The sequence below is a fragment of the Corvus hawaiiensis genome, chromosome 23 (assembly GCF_020740725.1).
Source record: "Corvus hawaiiensis isolate bCorHaw1 chromosome 23, bCorHaw1.pri.cur, whole genome shotgun sequence".
NCBI classification, from domain to species: domain Eukaryota; kingdom Metazoa; phylum Chordata; class Aves; order Passeriformes; family Corvidae; genus Corvus; species Corvus hawaiiensis.
In genome coordinates this window covers 6927979-6952123 of record NC_063235.1, presented here as the reverse complement: position 1 = coordinate 6952123, position 24145 = coordinate 6927979, and the positions used below count along the sequence as shown (strand labels likewise).

Sequence of the window (24145 nt, the reverse complement as noted above, 5' to 3'; positions counted from 1 at the left end):
GCACATGGTCACTGAGCAGCCTGTGCCATCCCAGAGCCAGCAAACAGATCCCTCTTGGAGGGAAAGGTGTTTCCCCCCTTCCCTTGGTGCCGAGCTCATTTCCCTTTAATGCCTTTGAACCGGGCTGCTATGAGCCAGGCCAAGAGAAATCAGAACACCTCAGAGCATTTGAATGGGATAACACAAATATTGCCATTATAGCGGAAAAAAGAAGCATTTCCAGAGAGCTAAAAGTCCTTTAAAATGGCAATGAAAATCCAGCTCCCAGCAGCATCCATTGGCCATCCTCAGGTGGCTTCTAAGGCTGGGCTGAAATCATCCCTCAGCTGTGCAGTGGCTCAGGGTGGAGCCGGTCAGGAGAATCTTCTGTGGAGATTTTTACACAGAGTGTTTTATTGGCACCTCTCAGGTGCCACCAGCCCCTTTCTGCAGTGATCCAGGTGATCCACTGGGAGAAATTCCTCCCGTGTTTTGCACAGATCCCTGGGAGGTGCAGCCCCTCCCCAGGGGCTGTTGAGGTGAGCAGAATTTAAACCACCTTCAAAGAGGTCAATAATGTGTAGAGAAGAAGGAAAGATAAGGTTAATGGGGCAGATATTCCAATAAATATATTTCTGTTCCCTGCGGAGAGGAGCCAAAGCTGTTGAAGCGCTTGGCTGTGCATTGCTTTGCCAAATTACAGAGTTACCCTTTTCTCTCTCCAGCCATTAACCAAACCAGGAAAACAGAGCTCCCGTGGAGCTCAGCCTTCCCAGAGTGGGAGTTCCTGTGTCCCACCACTGGAACCCAGGCCAGGAGCAGGAGTTAGGATTTTAAATGATCACGGGAAGGTGGCAGCTAAAGCTGTGACAGAAGATGAACGCGCACTTTGCAGACGTGCTGCTGTCACAGGCCTATTCTGCAGGTTATTTTTTCCCCATGAAAGGCAGGACTGTTGCTCTGTTTTAAAAATGAGCTTTTCCCTGGGTGCCCATATCCCTCTTCAAGGCCAAACCCCCTTCAGCTGTGCACTGCACCAACTCCCTGGCAAACACTGAAATAAGGAGAGGGTTCTCTGCAGCCCAAAATAACTTTTCAGTCACCTTGAGGGTGAAGTTCATCTGTGCCGACCTGCAAAACAGGTCACTCCCAAGCTGGCTGGGATGAATCACTGTCTGCACTATATTTAACCGGAGCCTGGGGAGGTCTGCACCGAATTGTTGTCATTTTGCCAGTCTGACGTCCCGTGTTCCTCGTGGCATCCGCAAGCAGAACACGTCCTGTGGCACAGACACGGCACCAGCGCTGGGCAGGGCTCGGCACTCCCCTGACTGAGGGCTTTTCTCTTCCAGTATCACCCAGGACCTGATGAGGGCTCTTTACTGGTGGCACTGTGCCAGCACAGCCCCTGCTGCTGGTGGGAGAGGGAGGTTTCACCCTCCAGGTCCATTCAGAAATGCCCTCAGTGTCCTCTCAATTTTTCCTGGGTCGGTAGAAAATGAAACAATTTTATGCTGCTGGTGTGAAGCAGGGAAATGTTTTTCCTTCCTGGTGTCTCTGTGTGGTCCCAGCTCAGACTCATCATTCCACATTATCCAAGAGATCCCTTGAAATGACAAATCTCCTACAGGCACCCACAGAACCACTTCTATTTCATCTTTCCTTTTCCTCCTTTAAAACCGCACGCAGAGTAATGCTTAATCCATGTGGAAAAAACAAAAATATCTTCCCTGGATCCTCACCCAGCCTGAGCAGATCCTCCTCAGGGACCCCAACAGCTCCTGTCCGGGTCGGTGCCTTGTCCCTGTCCCCACCCCATGTGTGGGCGAGCAGTGAGCTCACACCAGTGCCCAAAGAAGGGGAGAGGAGGTGTTTGTGCTGCTCGAGCTCACGGGTGTTCGTGCCGGTCTCCGAGGGGCTGCTCCAGCCACGCAGGCTGCATGCAGATGGGAAAGGCTCTGGCCAGGCTGGAACACAGAGAATGAGAGCTGGGGAAAACAACAATTACGGGATTATAAAAATACCTGCCGGGTATCAGGAATGCGAGGGAGGGGAGGATCGAGGAGTCTTGGGGGAAGGGACAGGTAGGGAAATTAACGTCTCATGGCTGTGTCCTCCTGTCCTGGCTTTGGGAAGGGAAAAAAAAACCTCAAAATTTCTTGGTAAGACCTGTGGGATACATGGTCCAGCCGGGGTCACTGCAATGCCAACTCTCCACTGGTGATTTTCCCCCAGGTGTTGGGTCTGTTGGAGGCCAGAGACACTTGGGACAGGCTGATGTCCCTTGGAGCACAAGGAATGCTGTGCAGGACGTGGGGAGGGAGGCTGGAATTGCTCATTTTTAGCTGCCTGGGAGGGAGGAGCGATGTCACCTCTGCAGATCTGAGGTTGTTGCTTTGTGTCTGCTTCCATTTGTCAGCCGTCCCAGCCATCACCCTGGCACAGGCTACTGAGTGACCCTCAGGGACAGCCCTGGGCCGTGTGACAGACAGGAGGGAGGATTTGGGACTCCTCCTCTGTGGGATGGACACGGAGCTGCAGCACCCAGGAGCATCCCAAACCCTGGGAGAAGCCTGCAGAGCCCAGGGAAGGCTGTGAGTGCACGGCCCAAGGCAAACCCAGCTCAGCCTTTAATGCCTGGCTGACGGGCTGCTTCCAAAGCTTTCCCCCGAACTTGCTCAGGGCTCTTTGCACTTCATCCTAGAACGCCCCGGTGCCGGCTCTGAGCTCTGAGAGATAAAAGAGGAGGAACTTAAGCTCTCAGACATCCTTTGCTGAGAGTCCTAGAGACAGCAGGAAAACCCAGGGGCTGATGATCACATGGCTGATGGCACTCGGGTCACAAGGAAGGGGCTTTCCTCTCGAGGCAGCTGCCACCTCCTTGCTCTTTAGAAGGAGTTTGGCACCTGCTGGATCAAACTTTGTTAGGAGGAGAGGGAATACGGGGCTGTGCCAGGGCTGGAGAGGCCTTTCAGAGAGAGGAAATTATTTTTAAAAAAGTTTGAAAAGCCGTGTGTGGCTTTCAAGAGCCCTGATAGCTCAGGTGGCAGCCTGGAGCTCGGCACAGGTTCTGAGCCGTGTCCGTGCAGCCAGAGCAGGCACTGAGAATGGTTCCCCCCGTTACTGATTCTCACACACAGCCAGGAGCTCCCCTGCAGATAATGTGTTGTGTTATCACTCCAGCGCGTCCCTGAGATAGCCCAAATCAGATAAAGCCCGAGCTCATCAGGGCAGGCAGCTTTAAAGGAGCCTTTGTCACTCCCTGCTCGCTCGGAGCTGCGGCAGGAGGCACGGGGCAGGTTGGGATGCTCAGCCCGGACATTTCCCAGCTCCTGGCCCAGCGTGTGGCTCATCCTGAGGCTCTGAGGGAGGTTAATCACTCGGAAGAGACGGATTCAATGACATTTCACTGAGGCTGGCAGGGCCAGCACCGGAGGAGCAGTGACAACCCCAGGGCAGGGACACCCCTGCCTCCCTGCGGGTTACAATGAGGGCACCGCAGCGGGGCTGAGAGCGGGGTCACACCGGCGGCAGAGGCGGCGTGGGGACACACACAGCACCCCTGGGGCTGGTCAGCCTGCTCCCTGCCCTCAGCAGCCCCGTCACAGACTCTCCTCCACCGCCAGGGCTGCCGTGAGCCCGGGCTCGCTGCGGAGCGCAGGGCTCGGTGCCCAGGGCCAGCCCCGCGCTGGCATCACGCGGCTCCGGCAGCCGCAGGCAGCTCTCCCCGGGGCTCTCGGGCACTCAGCCGGAGCCCAGACCTCTCCTCTGAGCAAACAACTGAGCTTTAGACTTGTCTGCAGCTCTCTGAGCTGCTGTGTCAGGTGGGAGAGGAAGGGATGCAGTTTGGGGCTCGGCACTAGTGCACCTCCTCGTGCAATGGGGGTAACGAGACAGGGAACGCCCGGGACTGCAAGCAGCAGCTCCAGCCTGGGCTGCTCCGTCTCATCCCCACCTCAGAGCCCACGCCCTCGTCCTGAGGACGCGAAAAGCAGAACTAGAGAGGCTCAAAGCGTCAGGGGCAGGGGGAAGCAGCGGTGATGCACAGCCGGTGTGGCAGCCGAGCCTCTCCTGTCAGGGCTGGGAAATGCCTCGTGTGTTCCTACCTGTCTGCAGCCCTTGAATAACTGCACCGGGAGCTTTCCCACTTCTCCCATCGCATTCCGGAGACGTGAGTCAGGCCAGCTCGAAATATAAACGGGAGACCACAGAGGAGCAGGTGACCCAGATTCTGACAGACCTTCCCCAATTTAATCTTGATATACACCACCAGCCGCCGGCTGGATCACGATGCTTTAACCAGCATGAAAAACAAGTCCAGCCTCTCACGTCCCCTAAAAGCAAAGCTCCTGCCTGCCCAGCACTGGCTCTTTTCACACACAACCACATTTTGCCGACCCACTGCCCCCCAAACTCTCATGGACCCATCAAACCTCAAACACAAATGTGGGGGATCAAATCTGGCCCCATTTAAGAAGCAAATCGCCAGCAGAGCAGCACAGCCCCATACCACAATGACAAATCCTCTCCAGAGCCTGTGGCCGTGGCTTTGGGATTTATTTGGTTCCTCTGAGAGGTGAGGAGGTGGACTTGGGGAAGCTGTGAGTCAAAGGGCTCCAGCTGTGGAGGGGGAAGCCTGACCTGATGCCGAACAGCTGGGAGGGAGCTGAGCTTGGGCAGCGATGCTCCAGCTCCGTGCCTGGCTCTGCAGGCCAGGGCTGTGGATTTCTGGGTGAGCCATGCTCAACAGCCAGTAAATATTCCTGACTCCAGCTGGACCACAGCTGCAGGAAAGCTCTGCCAGAGTCAGCTGGATCATCCTCTGGCTCGTGCACCAACCACGAAATTACAGGTTCCTGTTTCAGGCTCTTCATTAAAAGGTGATTTCACGGGAGCTGTGGAGAGGGTGATTTTCAAACCTGAGCCGGATCTGCCGGTCCAGCAGATTTTTTGCATCATTCTCAACCCTCTTCAACCACCCACCTTCTGTGCTGACTGTTTTTAACTCCCATGTGAAACCAAGTTGATCTGAAAGTCGCTGACGGAAGATGCACCTGGCTCCTGTCACTGCCTCTGCTGCTGTCACCCTGGTAACCCCGTGCCCAAAACCTGCAGCCCTCCCCTTTTCCACAGACAGGGAGCCACCTCCACCCTTCCTTACAAACCGACCAAATCACCCAAGGAATTCTGACACACTTCCCCGGTTTTTAACGTTTCCCTTTGGGCTGGGTGAGCCACAGCCACTTCTCTGCACATCAGCTCTTGTTGGACAGAGGTTAAGTGAGCAGGAATATCCCGTATTTTCAAAGGCTGCCTCTTTCCCCTGTGATTTGCACGTTCTCTGCAAACAGATCTGCGTGAACTGCAGACCCGCAGGATGCGATGACCACGGGGCAGTGGGGATCAAAGGACATTAAAGGCGAATCCCTGCTGCTCCTGACCACGATAAGATCTGGCTGGGCTCAGGATCCTGTTACTGCACACGAGGACATTGATCAAAGCTTTGTTCTTACCCTGAGCTGTCCAAGGGAGGCTGCAAACATGGCTCACTGTCATCGTTTCACTTACAATAACACATGAGCTCGGAGGAAGGCTCTCAGCTGCAGCTTTTTATATCTAAACTCTTCCTGGCTGAGCAATCTCAACCTACTATTGATCCAGATGACGCATTTGATTCCTATAATTGAGATTGGAATTAAAGAAAAAAAAGCCTTTCTATTTCTTCCAGCGAGTTTGTTTCTCACGTTTGACAGCTCGGCGCGTGCATCACTCGGGCTTTTGCCGTGATGAAAGCGAAGGAATTTGTTTAAGGGTGGAAAGCTGTAACTGCCTCAGCCCAAAAGCCACAGATGGAGGGAGCAAAATACCTGGGTGTTCTCTCACCCATCGCCTTTGAAATGTCAAGCAGAAGTTGTTTTCTAGGGGATCATGGAATGGTTTGGGTGGGAAGGGACCTTAAAGCTCACCCCATTCCACCCCTGCCATGGGCAGGGACACCTTCCACTGTCCCAGGCTGCTCCAACCTGGCCTTGAACACTTCCAGGGATCCAGGGGCACCCACAGCTTCTCTGGGCACCCTGTGCCGGGGCCTGCCCACCCTCACAGGGAAGGAATTTCTCCCCAGTATTTCATCTAATCCCACTTTCTTTGAGTTTTCATCCATTTCCCTTTGTCCTGTCAAGTAGAAAGAATAAAATAGAAATAAACCCATGGCCAGCTTGGAATCAAACAAGCACAGTTCCGATGCTGCAGGCTCAGTGATCTTCCCCTGCTGCCTTCCCCCTGTTCAAGAGAATTTTCAGCAGCTGAACTGCACAGAAATTCTCCAGTTTCACACGGAATAACCACTGACTCAGAGGAAAAAGTCTCTGATTCAAGAGCAAGCCTGGAGCCCCCCTCTCTGAGTAGCAAATTGAGCTGGCACTTACTCACTTTAGATCTTTCTGTAGGTATTGCATTGATGGAGAAAGTGCTGTGTATTCGCTTGTTTATTTGCAAAAAAAGGTTAAAAAAAAAAATTCTATTAAAATCTTGCACCTCTGGGACTGCCTTTGAAAGGCGTGTGATGTGACTCCAGGAGAGAAGTGATCAGCCTGCAATAATTTAGATGTTCCTGTTGCTATGGATACTTTCTTTAAGTGAAGCATACCATTATAATTTAAATTTCCAGTAACTCACAGAAAAAAAAAAGGACAGCACATTAAAAGTAATAAAAAATGCCAGAGACGCAACTGTTTTATTCCTTGCTGTCAGTTTTACTCGTGCTGTGACAGCGTTGGAGAAGTGATAGAATTGCCACGTCTGAGCAGATTTAGTACTTTTACACGTTTTATTCCATTAATTAGACCTGGGGCTCGTGGCTGTGATCGAGGCAGTGGCCAAGTGACAGGCTGGGAGCTGGGATATCACACTGGGAGCTGGGATGTCACACTGGGAGCTGGGATGTCACACTGGGAGCTGGCAGGGAGGAGGACTCGGAGCTAAAACAAGCCCTGACAAGCAGCGAGCCCGGGGTTTGTTCCAGCAGCATCAGCGCAGGCAGATGGAAACACAAAGGTACAAGGCAAATGACTCCCTGCAAAGTATCATCAGCCAGGCTTTTAAGCAAAAAACTTTGCCTGGAGTGGTGTTGCCATCCGTGGGATTGGAGCAGCTGAGACAGAAAGTGCCGCTGTGGCTGGCAGGGAACGTCGGGAAAAGCCCGGCGTGGAGGCTGGGGTGTTTGCTGAGGAAGGAAGGGATTGAGTGAGAGCTGGAAAGGTGAAAAAAAACAAACCCTTGGTGGCAGAGAGTGAGAGGTGTGGAGTTTGCAGTGTCTGGTTTGAAGGGAGAGAAGGAAAATCCCCAGGGCATCTCCCCCACTGTGCCCAGAGAGACGGCGGCGGTGGCTCCAAAACCGAAACTGTCGTGGCCAAAGTTTGGGACAAACGAGGTGTTTGGGGAATACTTTGGTGTCTCAGTAGGGTTTTTCTCACCTGCTGGCTCAGCACCAAGCGGGTGCCAGGGAGGAGCAGGGATGTCAATGACTTGACATCCTTCCTCCTTGTAAAGCCTGTATTTCTCCTCGGGGCCAGGGGCCCGCTGGGGACGGCTGCTTTTAGCAGGGAGGAAAAATAACAACGAACCCCCAGAGCCCCGGGCACTGCCTCCCGTCCCTCCCCTGGCACCGAGGAGAGGTGCTGAGGAAATGAATGAATGCAGTATTAAGGCTCCCTCTGCCATGAGCAGGATCCCCTCGCTGCTGATAAACTGCTCACAGTCAGAGCTGCTGAAGCGGCTCCAGGTTATTCCAGCTGCTCCTGGAGCTGCTCTTGGGGGCTCCAGGGTCCCCTCGGTGCTGTGGAAGTTTATGGATCTTTGGCACTGAAATTACAGCTCTGCCAGGAGCTGTGCCAGCCCCTCCACACCCCGTGCCGAGGCAGGGTGACAGCCCAGCGTGTCACAGCACTGCCACCTCCGTGCTGCTGCTGCTGCGGCTGCTCCGGGGGAGGGACGGGCACCAAAGTCACCCCATGTCCCCCTTGGAGAAATGTGGGGCTGGGGGAGCTGAGCCAGCAGCCCCCAGCCCGCTTTTCATGGCACAGCCACCCCTCAGCAGTGAATTCCTCCTCCCTTCCCTGGCAGGAGAAGGGAATGGATGCTGAAAGTTCCTTAACTGGCAGTTAAAAAAAGGTCACATCAGAACTGAGGGATCAATTTGTTCCTCAGCAGGGCCATCAGTTATGCATGAGGGCTCAGCACTCATAATCTGGGACAGCTCACCCTGGAAGAGGCAGTTTCAGCTGAAAAATGGACTTTTAGTGGGTTTATATTTGTTAGCACCGCGGGAGGGGGGGCGGTGGCTCTGCAGAGCCTCCCTGCTCTGCCCACAGCCCTGCGGGGACGCGGAGGGACAGGGTGGCACCCGCGGGTTCCGTCTGTCAGCACCCCAAAGGGATGCTCCAGGTGCTTCCCAGCCGAGGTGAGGGCAGCTGGGAGCTGCAGAGGGCTGAGCACACAGGGCTGTGCTGGGCTCTTTACCTAAAAGGCAACTGCACAAACTCAGCTGCCCCCAGAGGGAAGCACTTTGTGACTCAGGAACGCTGTCAGTGAAGAGATTTGGGGTTTGATGTTCCTCTTTGTGCGCAGATGAGCCTGAAGCATTGACCTCCCCTCTTTTCCCCCTCCTCACACCCTCACCTGGAGGCCAAAGCAGTCACACAGGGACGGGTCTTGCTCCCTCTGTGCATCCCACGGGGCCACATCCAGCCCCACAGCATTCCTCGGGAGCAGACCATGGCTCAGGGTCCAGCTGCAGCTCTCTCCCCACTTGGATGGCTCTGGAATCACCTCCCCAGGACGTTTCTGATCACATCCTGCCATGAATCAGGGACAGACAGAACTCAACCAGAGCCACAAAAGCTGCCACACATTAAAGGGAGCACGGTGAAAATTGAATGAAGTCACCCAGCACAGAGGCTTCAAAAAATGGCGGAGTTTTTATTCCCCTCAGTACAGAATATTCTTTACAGCGTCAGGTTTTCTTAAAAAAAGCACTCTAAACACACAAGGGTAGTGTTGTGCATTTCCAGGATCTGCTGCTGGAGTCTCTAGGAAAGGAGAAAGGTCAGAGAAACCTTCACACTCCATCCCACAGCTTCCTGGGGAGATCAGAGCTCCCTGGGCTGGGGCAAGGGGCTGCTTCCAGCACTGCTGGGCTGCTGCAGCAGGTTCCTGTCCCTGCCCTGTGCCTGCAGCACAGCTCTGCAGGTCCCTCCCATCCTGCTGCTGCACACAGGAGCTGCTTTAAACAGCCCAGAGCAGGACACACAGAGCACAGGTTCCATCAGAGCCGTGATGAGTCAGCTCCACGAGTCCTCAACACCTTCTCACACTCACACTTGGGGGGGGAAAAAAAATATCTCCAATCTAAGTCAGTCACTCAGCTGCTTCCCAAGGAATTCTTACAGCTGACAGAGAGGGTTTTTTCCCTTCCTGCGAGCAGTTTTAGGGGAGTTCTAAAGAGCTATCTGGGGAACGAATTAGTGCTTCAAACCCAAGTTACAAATCTATAAAACAGATTAGTACACTTCACATAAGGCCACAAACACTGCGAGATGTCAGTGAGACTGTTTAGGATCATTAAACTTAATCTTTTGATTAGCATAAACTTTATACCTGCATTGCTGATTTTCAGTTCCAGGGGTAGATGGAGCTTCCTGAGCCCCCTGGGAACTGTGGCTGTCAGGGAGAAGGGGTGGGAGCACCACTGGGAGGGGCACCTGATGCTAATTGGACAGCCAGGTATTGCTCCTGCTGATCCAACTCCACAGAATGAGCAACAACCACGTGGCTTTGAGGCAGGAACAAGTCCTGGGCAGGCAAACCCACAGGGCCAAGCTGGGAACACGGATCTGTGGTGCTGCTGGGCCTCCCAAGCTGCCCTTTCCAAGAGATTTTAACCAAACAAATCCTTCCTCCCTGGTGGTTTTGCTTTTAAAGCCAACGGAGCTTTAGGATCTCGAGTCGGTCAGAGGTGAGGGGTCAGCTTTGAGCTGCAGCATTGCCAGGGTGGGTTCTTTTTGGGTAAATAGCTTCTGAGGAGAAGTTCCAGGCACTGCTTACCTTGACAATTCGGACCATCGCTTTCAGTTCGAGTTTTAAAGTGCAAAACTTGGCAGAGTCTTTGGGTTAAAAAGCGTCAATTCCCACGTGGAGAGCCGGGAGGCGCGGGGTGACTGACAGCTGTGAGAGTGCCACAGACACTCACACAAAAGCTCCAGCTCTGCTCCCTCTCTGATTTCACACTGCCAGCAGCTGCTGCAAACCCCCTCCCTGGGCAGGCAGGTGATGTGTTGTTCCCGAATCCGTGGATTAGAAACACTCAGAGCTGCGTTTGCCTCCGCAGCCCTTGGCTGGGGGCTGCTCACGGAGGGGCTTTGGTGGTGCCCAGGCTGTTTGCAGGCAGGGACAGGCACTGCTGCAGATGCTCTCCACACCTCCCAGGAACACCTGTAAACTGTGAATAAATACCTCCAAGAGCATCTCGTGGTTTAGATAAAAGCAAGGTACAAAAATCCGCATTAGGTTTCTGAAGCTTTGGTCTAAACTGGGCTGTGACACCCTCTGAGCTGCTGGAGAGCCCTGCGAAGGTTCCCCGGTTACAGCACCCGGAACAGCACGATCCAGGCCACAGGCTCCGAGTGGTTTTCCTCTCTTGGATGCCTCTGCCCTCAGAACATGAACAGATCATCCTTCTCTGCCGTGCCGGGGTCGATTTTGTTCCAGTCCACAGGGGACAGAGTCTCTGCACTCTGGATGTCCTGAGCCGTCAGCCCCGTGTCCAGCACCTGCGGGTTCGTCCTCGACTGGGCCAGTCTGAGGGGGCACAAAAGCACAGAGTGAAACACAAACCCGGGTGGTTTCGTGCCTGCTGCACCCCCAGCGCTGCAGCTCCGCGTTTCAACACCCTCCAGCAGAATGGAAACTCTCGGGAGGGGGAAGCTGGCACAGAACATTCGCAGCACTCTCAAGTCTGTTGCAGCTTTGCTGCTGGCTTCTCTCAACAATTCCCCTGCAGGCATCCCGGGAATTTGCAGGCTGGACATCCCACAGATTACTGGCCTGGCAGAGCAGCGTTCTCCTCCCCGGAGCCACCCCTGGGCTCTGCTCTCTGCTCCCCAGAGGAGCAGCCTCGGAGCAGTGTCAGCCCTGCCCCAGCAGCAGCTCCCTGGCTCGGGACTCCGAGGGCTCAGCTGATGTTTACCAGCCCCAGGAGCAGCTGGGAGAGCTTCTCAGCCCAGATGTTTCACAAAACCTAAGGAGCCCCAGTTTGTTGTTGTGTGATTTAAATCCCCCCCTGTGAAAATACTGCAGCACCGGGGCTGGGGGTTAACTCAGCCATCTGGGGGTTCATCCAGGGGGAGGCACAACGTCCCAAGAAGCCTGAGATGAAGCCCTGATTTTTAATAAAGAAGGACAATGTGCAGCTGTGATGATGTGGCAGGAATGGTTTCGGGAGCGCCGGAGGATGAGCAGCCCAAACTCTGAGTCACCAGAGGGCCGAGGGTGATGTGACAGCTCAGCATCCAGCAACGCAGAACAAACCCCAAAAACAACCACATCTGCTGCACCCCGTGGGGTGAGGAAAACAGAGAGTCCAGGACATCCATCAGCCCCGTTATCAGCCACAGCCTGGGACGAGGCTGCCGGGGAAGGGGAAGCTGTAAATCATCCCTCAGAGCCAAATGAGACCCCAAGGGCTGAGCAGGAACTGCTGCAAACCCTTCTCTGCCTCACTCCCTCCTCTAGCACCTCCCAGCCCGAGGGGCAGGAAGAGGAGGAGGAAGAGGAGGATGGGACCCACATAAACTCCACCAACCCCACAGGACAGGCAGGAAAACCCACCTGAAAGGAAACGGGTTTGTTTGGCTTTGCTGGATGGCTCAGCAGGCACGGGCTCCACTCCTTAATTTGGAGTGGAAAGAGGAATAAACCCCACAGACTGAGGGCTGAGTTTGTGGGCTGAGGAAGAGCAAAGCCCCCAGTGCCAGAAGCTGGGACCAGCAGCCTGAAAAAGCCTCGGCAAGTGGGAGCAGACACACCAACTGCTCGGGGAATTAAATTCCCTATCACACACAGCCTCTCTCCATCCTTAAAAGGTTGTCAAAATATTTGGCTGATCAGGCAGCCTTAAAGCCTATCTTTCAATTACCAGCTGAGGCACTGATGGAGCAGCTGCCTAGGTCAGATCATGGCCCTGATTAGACTAAGGAGCATTATTAAAAGCCAGTCCCCAGTCAAGTCTCTGGGGCTGCTCCCCAGTGCTGAACTCGGGAAGGGAGTGATGAGAATTACCTTGAAAACGCCTCCTCGAGCCCATCATCCATTTCCTTTGTTAAGAGATAAAAAGAGAGACAAGTAGTTGCTAAGAGAACTGCACAAAAGTGTATTTAGAGATCTGGCTCTGCACTCGAGCAAGGCAGACAAAAAATATCTGTGTCTGTTGGCTTCAGAGTGCCTCAGTCACCTCCTCTGCAATCTGCCTCCTCTCCTCTGCCCGAGCTCCAGGGGAAAAGGTGAACTCCTGGTGGTCCCGCGGCTTGGTCCTTTCCCTCCATCCCCAAACAGGCTGATCCTGCCCCCAGATCCACCCCACGAGTGGAGCACAGGGATGAACCCACCCCTCGCTCTCCCAGCTCCGCAGTTTCTGCCACGAGGAGGGACCTGGACAGAGCTCCAGGAGTCCCTTGGGGCTTTTCTGGATCAGCATCACGGAGAGCAGCTCTGCACTGGCACAGGGGGGGACATGAAAAGCAGCTCTGGGAGCCTTTATCTCTGCTCTGCTGCCAGGGTTTCCCAGGGAAAGCACTGGAGCTGCTCGGGAGGAAGGTTTTCCCTGCTCGGTGTGAGGGCTTTGCTACGGACAGACCGGGCTGTTCCCCAAATCCTGTGAGGCACTTACAGACTTAATGCAATTAATAAGTGAAGTATGAAAGCTCTGTAAGCAGGCAGGGATTGGAGATTGCTGATAAGCCTCCAGGATTTGATTCGGGCTTAGAGCTGATCTTCAGGTTTAACCTGGAAAGCCTCAGGCCCGCCAGGCTCGAGGAATGGGCTCCAGGCAAAGGTACTTATCCTGCAATTCCCCAAAATCCAGCAGGCACGGGGTCTGTGGCAGGGATGAGACCCCAGGTCAAGTGGGGCTTCAAGGGTCAGCCCCAGCCTGGTTGGGGATCAGAGAATCCCAGGATGATCTGATGGGAAGGGACCTTAAATCCCATCCCATTCCCACTCCTGCCACGGGCAGGGACACCTCCCACTGTCCCAGGGTGCTCCAACCTGGCCCTGGGCACTGCCAGGGATCCAGGGGCACCCACAGCTGCTCTGGGCACCCCGTGCCAGGGCCTGCCCACCCTCTCAGGGAGGAATTCCTTCCCAATATCCCATATAACCCCACCCTCCTCCAGTCTGAAGGGGACGATGGAGCACTGGGGCATGGAGAGGCTCCCTGATGGATGCACACCCAGGGCTGCCCCATCACTTTTCTATCAGAGATCCACGAAACAATTACAGCCAGAGGACTGAGGGCATTTCCAAGAAGCCATCCAAGCTCCCACAGCCACGAACAGGAGCAGGGAGAAGTCAGAGTAATAATGAACATAAATATAACCTGGTTTTAGTGAGCAGTAAACAAAAGCCATCAATGTCCTGATTCCTGCCCCTGCACAGAGCACTTGGGTGGTCTCTCAGGTAAGTGACAAACCCCTGAGAAATGCTGCTCCAGAACAGGGAATATTCAAGGACCTGACAGCAGCGTTCCTCACGGGCCTTTGTGTCCTGCTCATTTCCTCCCCACACCTAAAAAGGGCAGCAGGCACTGAACACTCAGCGATCCTTCCCGGCTGTGGGCATCTCCAAAACCTCTCTGAGCAGCTCAGCCACCCCACAGCTCCGGGTTTATCCCAGGAAAAGCCCCGGGATGGGAGCTGGAGCACTCCTGGCTGTCCCTTACCCACACCACGTTGTTGTTGACCGAGGGGCTGGGCCCAAAGCCGCTGTTGTCCAGCTGTGGGGACTCTGTGCTGCTGCCCAGGGGGGATCTGGCAGGGTCCTCAAAGTCCAGCAAGTTCCCTGTGGCTGCTGCTGTGGGCAGAGCAGAGAGGGAATGAGGGGAGAGGAGCAGAGACACAGCCAAACCTTCCTGCAGGAGCCGCTTCCCTTCAAGAGTGCAAGCAAAGGGCTGCACCGAATTCCTCCAGGATGGCCCCAAACCTGAGCACTGAGGAGCTGCACCCACCCCAGTGGGGGCTGTGGTTCATCCAGGGTGTCCAGGTCAGGCACCTGAGGAGCTCCCAGCGGGGATGCAGCCCTTGGGAAGGCTCCTGGGTGCCCACTGATGCTGAGGATGAGCCCCAGGCCGTCCCATGCCCAGGTGGGAAGAGCCCCTGGGTGACATCCTCAGCTCAGCCCACAACACTTTACAAAGGTATTTTATAGGACTGAGGGCAAATCCTGCCCTGGGGGAAGTTCAGACCTTGGGAAGCCTCCAACCCTCCCCAGCACCCTGCACTGGGGTGGATGCAGGAGCATCCCAGCTCTGGAGCATCCCTCAGGGAGAGGCTGGAGCCCATTCCTACATCCACGGCAGCCCCAGGCTGGATTATCCCAATGTGCCACCCTTTGGGAGAGATTCCTCCAGTCCTGAGCCTCCCCAGGAAGAAGCAGGATGTGCCAGCCTGGAAGCAAGCCCAGTTCAATGCTATTTTTCACCATGTCAAATCCTCTTATCTCCGTGGCCAGCAGGGAGGAGGGATTAGCCTTTTGTCCCACTTCTCCCTGCCCTGCCCTTCGGAGGCAGCAGAGGACCCAGGGCCAGGCCCCGAATCCTGAGGAGATTTACTATGTAATTGTTGTATTTCACACACCTCCCCTCCCTCAGGGGAGTGTCTGGGGTCTGACAGCACCCCAAACCCGAGCTCTGGGTGTGCAGATCCAGGCTGAGCTCATAAGGACATCACAGCCAATTTGCCTGGGGCAGGATTTGGGGTGGCAGCAGGAGAAGTTTAAGGGGGAGAAGGAAGCACTCAGCTGGCAGCCAAGAACCCTGAAGTGCTGCTCCTCCTGGCCTTCAGAGCCCTCCCAGGAGCTTGCCCTGCTCAGGGAAAATCCCTCAGGCTGTCCCCATCCCCGTTTGGGGGAATCCCCCATCCCTCAGGCTGTCCCCATCCCCGTTCAGGGGAATCCCCCATCCCTCAGGCTGTCCCCATCCCCGTTCAGGGGAATCCCCCATCCCTCAGGCTGTCCCCATCCCTGTTTGGGGGAATCCCCCATCCCTCAGGCTGTCCCCTGCCCTGTTCGGGGGAATCCCCCATCCCTCAGGCTGTCCCCTGCCCTGTTTGGGGGAATCCCCCATCCCTCAGGCTGTCCCCATCCCCTTTCAGGGGAATCCCCCATCCCTCAGGCTGTCCCCATCCCCTTTCAGGGGAATCCCCCATCCCTCAGGCTGTCCCCATCCCCGTTTGGGGGAATCCCCCATCCCTCAGGCTGTCCCCATCCCCGTTCAGGGGAATCCCCCATCCCTCAGGCTGTCCCCATCCCCGTTTGGGGGAATCCCCCATCCCTCAGGCTGTCCCCATCCCCGTTCAGGGGAATCCCCCATCCCTCAGGCTGTCCCCATCCCTGTTTGGGGGAATCCCCCATCCCTCAGGCTGTCCCCATCCCTGTTCAGGGGAATCCCCCATCCCTCAGGCTGTCCCCATCCCTGTTCAGGGGAATCCCCCATCCCTCAGGCTGTCCCCTGCCCTGTTTGGGGGAATCCCCCATCCCTCAGGCTGTCCCCATCCCCGTTCAGGGGAATCCCCCATCCCTCAGGCTGTTCCCATCCCTGTTTGGGGGAATCCCCCATCCCTCAGGCTGTCCCCTGCCCTGTTTGGGGGAATCCCCCATCCCTCAGGCTGTCCCCATCCCCGTTTGGGGGAATCCCCCATCCCAGCTCTGCTCTGGTGGCTCACGTGTGACAGGACGGGCAGGAGCTTCTGAGCCGGGGCTGCTCGTCCCTTCTGCTTCCAGGATGGACCTTTCCCGCTTCTCCTTCTCTGCAAAAGAAGGAAACCCCATCACTGCCTGCCAGCTTTTAGGGAGGAGGGATGGGGACAGCTTGGCCAGGCCACCTCTGGGTGCTTTTATCATCTCATGGAAGATGAAAGCAAAAATCCCAGCAGTGCCAGGGCTCTGAGGCACCTGAGGCCCTTCAGCAGGAAAGCAGCACAGCCAAAAGCTGGCTGGATTTACAGGGCTGTCAGAGAAACCTGGACATTTGGGAGGCGAGAGAAAAAGGCACTTGAAAGCTGGAAAGACACCAGAGCCACCCCCTGAACTTCCACGTGAAGAGGGGACAGAGCTCACCTTCCTTTGCTGCCTGCCAGAACTCGAAGGCGATTTTGAAGGCCTGAGCCACGGTGAGGGTGACAGCCTGAGCCTGCAGGGGACAGAGAGGCAGGACATTGCTGGGGCAGGCAGGGACTGCCATCACTGGCTTTGCAGAGTGGTGTTAACCTGGATCTGAGCAGTCCCTGCTCCTGCCGGGCTGGGAGAGGCATCAAACATTGATGGGAGCAGAGGCTCGCTCCGTGTAGGACACGCAGCTCGTTGTAGACACGTCCCCAGGTGCCAGGGAAGGAGGGGGAGGCAGGGACAGGGCAGTCACAGGGATGTCACAGGGATGTCACAGGGATGGAGCTGATGGATGGGGAGGAGCAGCTGCTCCTGAGGGGGCTTTCCCTGCTCCCCACCCCTCAGCGTGACCCAAACCCAGCCCTGGGCTCGTTCCGCTGCAGCTGCCGTGGAGAACCCCCAGAACCACCAACATCTCTCAGGGATCAGCCCCTGAGAGAGCTCAGGAAGCACACCCCAGCACGGCCACGGGCTCCAGGATGCTCCAAGTGTGGGTCTGTCCCGTGCCAGCCTGGCTGTGGCAGCAGCAGGGACACCCTCCCTGCCAGCCCTCCCTGAGCTGCAGCAGCGCCAAAGCTGCTCCAGCTGCCGCAGGTGCAGCCACAGTGACAGAAATGCCACTTCCACGAGGAGCAGGCAGAGCTCAGGAGCAGCTCCAGCACCGGGAGGGAACGGGGAACGCTTCCAGCACTGCCCGAGCCTCGGGGCTGAGTTTGTTTTATCAAGCTGTGAATGAAACAAACCCAGAGCCAGGGTGGAACCTGCACCCCTGGCAGCTCCCGGGGGGCACATGGGGGGGCACACACAGGGTACAACCAAAAAAAACCCAGAAAAAACCCCAAACCCAGGCAGGGGGGTGAGGAGACCCCCAAAGCCATCAGTGCCAATTAAGGCTGGGAAGCAGCAGAGCTCATTTGAATGTCGGAGCTATTTACATCCTTGATGGAAGTGCAAATGCTTTATGGCAAAAAACCCCTTAAATATGGTAATTAAGTATGAAACTCCTCACAGCTGTTTACAATTTAAGCTGTCACATCTGAATCAAGTTTAATAGACCCAGCTACCGTTGAGAATTACCCAGGAACTAAAAATATGGACTAATTATATGCCAGTGACTGGGAGCTGTGGTGCATCCAGGGACCCTGCCCTGGGGAGGGCTGGCTCCCAGGCTGGGAGCAGGGATCACCTCACCAGCAGGACGTTCCTGTGTTTTATAGACCAGGAAAAAGGAAATTATTCCCAGTTTTGTGCCGCAAAAGGCTTTTGGAGAACTTTATTTGGCAGGGGACGCACTGAGCTGATGTAGCACTGAGATAATTCTTTTAGCAGCAGGAAGATTTAAATTTTAATTTGCAGAGCGAGGCTTATCTTGGCCGTGCAAGGACGGGAGCACACGCCGTGGAATGGAGAGACAACTTGTAGCTCCCATTATTCTCTCCAAGGAAAAAAAAACGAGCTGGGAGAGGCACAGAATATTAACAGAGCCCTGGTGGCCGAGCTCCAGGCACGGGGATGCTGCTGAGGACCACACTGGGATGCACAGGGCAGGAACAGAGGGGATCTGGGACACCCCATTCCCCACCGGGGCCCTGCAAGAGGCACCAGGGGAAGGATTTCTGGGGCAGAAGGGTCTGACCTGTCCTTCCTCTCCCCTAAAGCCCCTTCCTGGCACAGGGACGGGGCTCAGTCCCAGCTCTGGCTCCACCAGAGACCCCCCCAGGGCTCTCCTTGCCCCACTCCCCTCTCTTTTCACCAGGTCCCTGCCCATCCTGGAGCACTGAACCAGCAGGAGGAAATCCCAGGAGGGTTCAAAGCAAGATCCAGACTCTTCCCACACCCAGGTCTCTGCCCCGAGCCCCATCCTCTGCACACAGCGGGGTCTCCCATGGGGAGGACACGGCCCCAGCTACAAAGATGCCACTAAAAATTGTCCACGGAGCCTCCAGGGCAGGGCAGGGCCAGGATCCAGGGCAGGGAGCCCGGAGCTGCTGGCTGGGTGCCCCCAGCAGGGTCCCCTGGGCACCTCCTGCCAAAGCCTCTCTGCCCGCCGGGCTCGGGAGCTCCAGCAGCACAGGGAGGGGGATGTGGGGCAGGGCAGGGCCCCAGCAGCCAGGACTGCAGCTGGGATGGGGCTTTCAGGTGCTGCTGCAGGGTCAGCTCCTCTCAGCCTCACCCCAGGGAGGCTTTCCCAGCCAAGACAAGGGGCTGGATCCAGCCTGGATGAGCTGCAGGGTAACAGCAGCAGGAGGGACACTGGGAGCTCTCCCTGGGCCCCTGGCTCTGCCTGAGCCCTGATCTCAGCCCTGCAGCCCCTCTCTGCCTCCTCCTCCTCCTCCTCCTCTCATCCACCCCCGCCGGCTCCCCTGCACTGACCATTTTCCGCTTGGTGCACAGGAAGGCGTGGCACTCCAGGTTCTCATTGAGCTGGTTCTGGGCAATGTAGGCAAACACTTTATCGTGGGTCTTGTCTGCCGTGCAGTAGGAAATCCTGAAAGACACAACGAGGGCTCTGAGCTCCGGGGAGAGGCTCCAAAGCCTCCTGGGGGCTGCCAGCAGGAGCCTGCCCAGCTCCAGGGCCACGCAGGGAGCACAGGGATGTCACCAGGCTTGGGGACAACTTCCCAGAGTGGAGGATGGGGCTGGGCAGTAAGAGAAACCAGGGTGAGATCCATGGGCACCACAAGGAGAGGTGGAAGAGAAGAGAAGAGGAGAAGGAAGAGCCTTGTGGGAAAGGACAGGTTGGAGAAGGGAAAGATCCCAGCAGAGCAGCACCTCACAAGTGCTCTGCCTTCAGAAGAGAGACTCGCTCAGAAGGTTTTCCTTGGAGGATAAGGAAGGAGGAAGGAGCTGCTCTCAGCCTAGGAGGTCATCTTCAGGCTCAGAGCAGGGAGAGAAGTTGATGCAGGGGTGCCCAGGAAAGGCTGAGTTCAGGCTCTGGGAGCTGCAGCATGCATGGGATGCCCCGAGCTCAGGGAACGTGGGAGGGAGGCTCAGCCTCCTCACTGAGCATCCCCAGGATCTCTGGGTCTCTCCCAGCCCCTGGGCAGGGCAGGGATGACTCTGGAATGACAAACCAGAAGAGCAACAGGCTGAGAAGATTGGGGAGCTGAGGCTGTGCTCCCTTCTGTGGCTCCCTCAGCATCATCTCCAGCAGGACTGAGCACAGGTTTAGTGCAAGGTGGGAAGGGCTGGCAGCCAGCAAAGCCTCTGCCCTGATCAAAGAGGGGTAAAGAAAGAGAAAACCCCAGGGAAAAGAGGGGGAAAAATTCGGTGGAAGTTCCTCCATGGCCCCACGTTGCCCCTTCAGGTCCTGCTGTCCCCGAGAGCTGCAGGGAGGGGACTGGAAGGTCCCAGTTCCCAGCAGATGCCGGGGTTCCAAAAAGCCACATTCAAACTTCATTTACAGCACGTTAGTTTGTTCATGTGAGGCTGCCTCTGCCCAGCGGCCCATATTCTGTTTCCCAGAGCTGAGCTGAGCTCTGGATTCATTAAAGAGGCGCTGGGGAGTTCACTCCTTTCTCCCATTTCTCCCAAAACCTCCTGGTCACGCTGACAATTGTGCCAAAGCCATGGCAGGTCACTGTGCTGCACGTGGCCCCTCCAGCACCCCCAGGTCAATGCTGGATGGGAAGGAATTCCCTGGCATGGGATGAGTCACCCCAGCCCTGACAGCAGCCGCAGCTGAGGGATGCTCTGACACCCTCTGCACCCCAGCCTTGCTGGACCCTCACTGCACCAGCCCTAAATTTACCTCAATTCATCACCCACCTTCCTTCCCACCCCTCTGCTGCGCACCCAGGGGGGCACCGGGGCAGCCTTGGGGCACAGAGCCAGGAGAGCAGCCCCACACCCACCTGTAAATGGAGATGTTCTCGATGAGCTCGTTGGTGCTGCTGTCGTTCAGGACGATCCCTCGGGGCGACACCTTCAGAGTCACCTTCTGCAGTTTCTTCCCACTTGCTTTTGCCTTTGGGAGGAAAAGAGGGAGGGGAAGGCCCAGGCTTTTAAGGCTGGCACATCCAGAGGTGTGTGAGCAGACCCTGGGGATGCACACTGGCATCACTGGTTCTGCTGCCAGATTTGTGCTGGCACTCACCAGGCAGGGACACACACCCCACCCACCCCACAGGCCCAGCACCTCCGAAGGGATGCCCCCAGGGCCACCAGCACCAACTGGGGGCTGCTGTGGCCGAGTTCTGCTGAAACCCTGCGAGTTTTGCTTTTGGACAAAGGGGCCACCAGCACGGCCACAGGAGCTGTGCTGGGAGCAGGATGGCTCCTGGGCTCCCAGGCTGTGCTGCCAAACCCCACTCCAGGGGCAAAGCACCCCCTGCACCAAGCTCAGGACACTGATTAAAACCAGAATTTTATGGGCCATGTTCTCTTATTCACTGGCCTGGTGCTTCCAGCCTGCAGCTCACACTCAGCTCGCTGCCCAGCTTCCTTCCAAAAGAAATAATCCAGCCAGCTCCAGGCTGGAATCCTCAGCCCCACTCCCTGGGGACTTCAAAGCCATGCCCAAAGTGGTCCTGCCCCTCTGAGGCTGCCCCAGCCCCGAGGCTTTATTCGAGGGCTCCATTCCCAGTCGATCAGAGCAGATGGGAAGGGCTCTGCCAGCAGCTCCCGTTCCATGGAGCGATTCCCTCCTTCCCTGGCCCAGCTCAGCACGTGCCAGGAGAGGATCCAGCGCTCCCCACCCCATTGAGCTTTACAAGGCTGAAGGGCTCAGCTGGGGCTCTGCCTCATTCACTGTTACAAGGGCTTAAAGAAGTGTTAATTTTACCCGGAGCCTGCTGAGACGGGGAGGCTCCAAGCTGGAGGAGGGCTGGGAACCAGGGGGATGGCTGGAAATGGGCTGGAGGAAGGCTGGGAACCAGGGGGATGGCTGGAAATGGGCTGGAGGAGGGCTGGGAACTAGGGGGATGGCTGGAAATGGGCTGGGAACCAGGGGGATGGCTGGAAATGGGCTGGAAATGGGCTGGGAACCAGGGGGATGGCTGGAAATCCGTCCCTCTGAGGTTACAGTGGGACAGTGGCTGTGCTGGCTGGGAACTGGAGCAAGCTGTCCCACTCCCTTCCCACCTTAACCCTCCAAATCCTGGGAAGGCAAGCCCAGAACGGCGCTGGCCACGCTCCAAACGCTGTCCCTGCCTTGCTGAGGGGACCCAGCCCCGGGGCAGGCTGACTGCAGCAGGTCAGTGCCTCCTCACACACCCAGGGTCACCCGGGCTTATCACGGGGAGCCAGAGCTCAGCCACGCACCAGCTTTCCCCAGCGTGCCCCATGCCAGAGCCTGGGCTGATCCCGAGGGCTTCCCAGTGCCTGGAACTGTCTGCAGTTCCACCTACACCTCTGCAGGGGCTGGAGCTGCAACCCCAAACCCTCTGGAGCTGCAATCCTGAGCAGCCCCAGTCCCAGCTGCAGCTCTGAAACTGTTCCCAGTGAGACTCCCCAGAAGAGCAGGGCCACTCAGGGACACTCACGGTGGCCACGATCCTTTTGACAGCGGCTGCAGAGAGCTCCTCTCCCTTGGGCTGCTCCACCAGGGTCATGCCCATGTACTTGAGGCTGAAGAGCATCCCCTCCAGCAGCGTCTCCCGCGTGTCCGTCCAGTTCTCGGGCAGCTCTGCAGACACAAGGGAGGCTCTTGGGCTCACACACACACACAGAGGAACATCCCTGAGGGTTCAGCTGCTGCCTGGACCCCCGTGCTGGGAGCTTGGAGGAGGAGATGGGGCTGTGAGAGGAGGCAGCAGCACTTCAGCCACGAGGTGTTCCCGTGGGAGCCTCCCTGCAGCCCCTGCAGCCCTCCAAGGCAGCGAAAACAAATCCCAAAACGTTTTCCACGAGCCACAACGAACAGCAACAACCCTTTAGGAGCCACCTGGGAGCACCCAGGCCCACGGCAGAACCCCACTGACCCTACAAAGCATCACCTACACAAGGAGGGTAAGATGGGATTTGCTGCTAAGCCCGGGCAGGCGAGGAGCTGTGACCTGGCAAATCAGTCACCTACAGCCCTGAGGAGCCCCTCACGAGCAGAGGTCTCTGCTCTCCCCCTGCAAACCACCACTGGCCTCTGCCCCGAAGTGCTGGGGGCGTTGGAATGAGGGTTCTAAATACAGGGACACGTGTGGGGCCAAGGTGGAAGTCAGGTGGGAGTTCCTAAGCCTGAAATTCCACTGCCAGAGCCAACTCCCAGACACGGGGCTGGCACCCCAGGATGTGCAGCTTGTGCTGAAGGAGGGCAAGAAACCACAGCCCTGGGGAAGGAGGGGAAACCACATCTGGGAGGGATGGGGCTCCCAGAGACAAAACACAGCCCTGAGGCCTCCAGCAGGCCGTGGGGCCAAACTCCAGAGCTCCCTGCACACCTGCAGGGCTGCGGGGATGCTGCGGACCTGGGCACGCCCTCGGAGCAACCCCGGGTGACTCAGGCTCCCTGCGGAGGCAGGATGAGAGATAAACCATAAAAACCCTGCCCCCACTGCCAGGCTGAGCCCTGGGACACGGCTCCGGCTGGAGAGGGGAGGGAGGGGTCCCCAGGAAGGCGGGGTTCTCACCCAACACACCTGGAGAGGGCAGGAAACAGCCCAGGACAGGCGGGGTGCTCTGCTACCCTGGTGTCCCAGCTGGAAACGGAGGGTGCCGGGGGTGCCGCCTGTCCCCCCAGCCCTGGCTGGGGTTTGCGTGCCAAGGATGGGCACTGGTCCCACATCCCTGAGCCCGGGGACCCCCCGAGCATCACCCGATGCCACCTGCAGCGCCGGGACGGAAAGGAAGCGGTGTGAAAGCAGCCACCGAGGTGCGTTCGGAGAGGAAGGGCACACGCTGCCCTCACCACCAGCACCCCCGAACACCCCGCAAAGGGCACGGGGCGGGGTTTGCAAGGTCACAGCGCCTCGAAGGACATCCCTGCCGGGCAAGGCCACGCGGGGCAGCCCCCAGAGCTGTCACACAGCCCCCCCGGCTGTCCCCAAGCCAGCCCCGTCCGTGCCCCGCTGCTGCTTATCCCTAATCCCAGGTGTAGCACGCCGGGTCGATCTCATCGGATCAGCGGCAGCCACAAGTTCGATGCCGCCTCGGGGGGCGCGGGGTGGCCCCCCCTGGCCCGGGAGGGCGCCTGGCAGGGGCCGGGTGGCCGCTCGCCACGGGGCTATCGATCGTGTGACGAAGCCAGCAGCGTCACGAGGTCACAAAGTACCCGCCGGGCTCAGGCTGGGGGACAGGGACACGGGGACAGGGACACGGGGACACCGCTCCAGCCACCCACCCAGCCCCGCTGCTGCCCGGGGAAAGGGGTGCAAGGGAAGGGGTGCGCAACGCGGTGGCGCAAAACGTGCGGCAAAAAGTGGGGCTAAAAGTGAAAGAAGAGCTGCGAGAGAGACCCAAAGTAAAGCAAAAAGGGAGTGCAGGGCGGTGGGAGGAAGAGGAGAGAGCGGACGGCGTAAAGCAGAGGGAAAAGAAGGTGCAAAGAGGGGGGGAAAGTGTGCGCGGGCCCGGGGAGCGGAGAAAGGAGCGCGGGGTGCGGGACAGGGGGGTGCGGGGAGGGGAAAAGGGGCTTCGGCTCTCACTCTTGTGCCGCCCGCCGGCCCACGAGGGTTTGTGGACGCTGGGGCTCCTCAGCAGGGCCCGACCCGCGGACTTGAGCGCGTCCATCCCGGCCCGGCCCCGCCGCAAACTTTCCTGCGGCGCCAGCGCTGACCGCGTCCGGGGGGCGGGGCCATGCAAA

The 24145-nt window shown here is 57.3% G+C and overlaps 1 protein-coding gene across 2 annotated transcripts; it reads right to left on the bottom strand.

The window, feature by feature from the left end:
• Window positions 1-9951: 9951 nt before the first annotated feature.
• Window positions 9952-24122, bottom strand: LDLRAP1 (low density lipoprotein receptor adaptor protein 1). Of its 2 annotated transcripts, none has more exons than XM_048327239.1 (9): window positions 23988-24122; window positions 21897-22039; window positions 20268-20380; window positions 18787-18901; window positions 16366-16438; window positions 15972-16055; window positions 13973-14103; window positions 12316-12350; window positions 9952-10836 (listed from the first exon to the last, which is right to left on the bottom strand). In XM_048327239.1, exons 1-9 carry the CDS (start codon window positions 24070-24072, stop codon window positions 10692-10694), a joined length of 924 nt encoding a protein of 307 aa, XP_048183196.1. In that variant the 5' UTR covers window positions 24073-24122; the 3' UTR covers window positions 9952-10691. The 2 variants fall into 2 exon arrangements, with proteins under 2 accessions (XP_048183196.1, XP_048183198.1); XM_048327241.1 differs by having other exon boundaries at window positions 13973-14100.
• Between the last annotated feature and the right edge of the window lie 23 nt (window positions 24123-24145).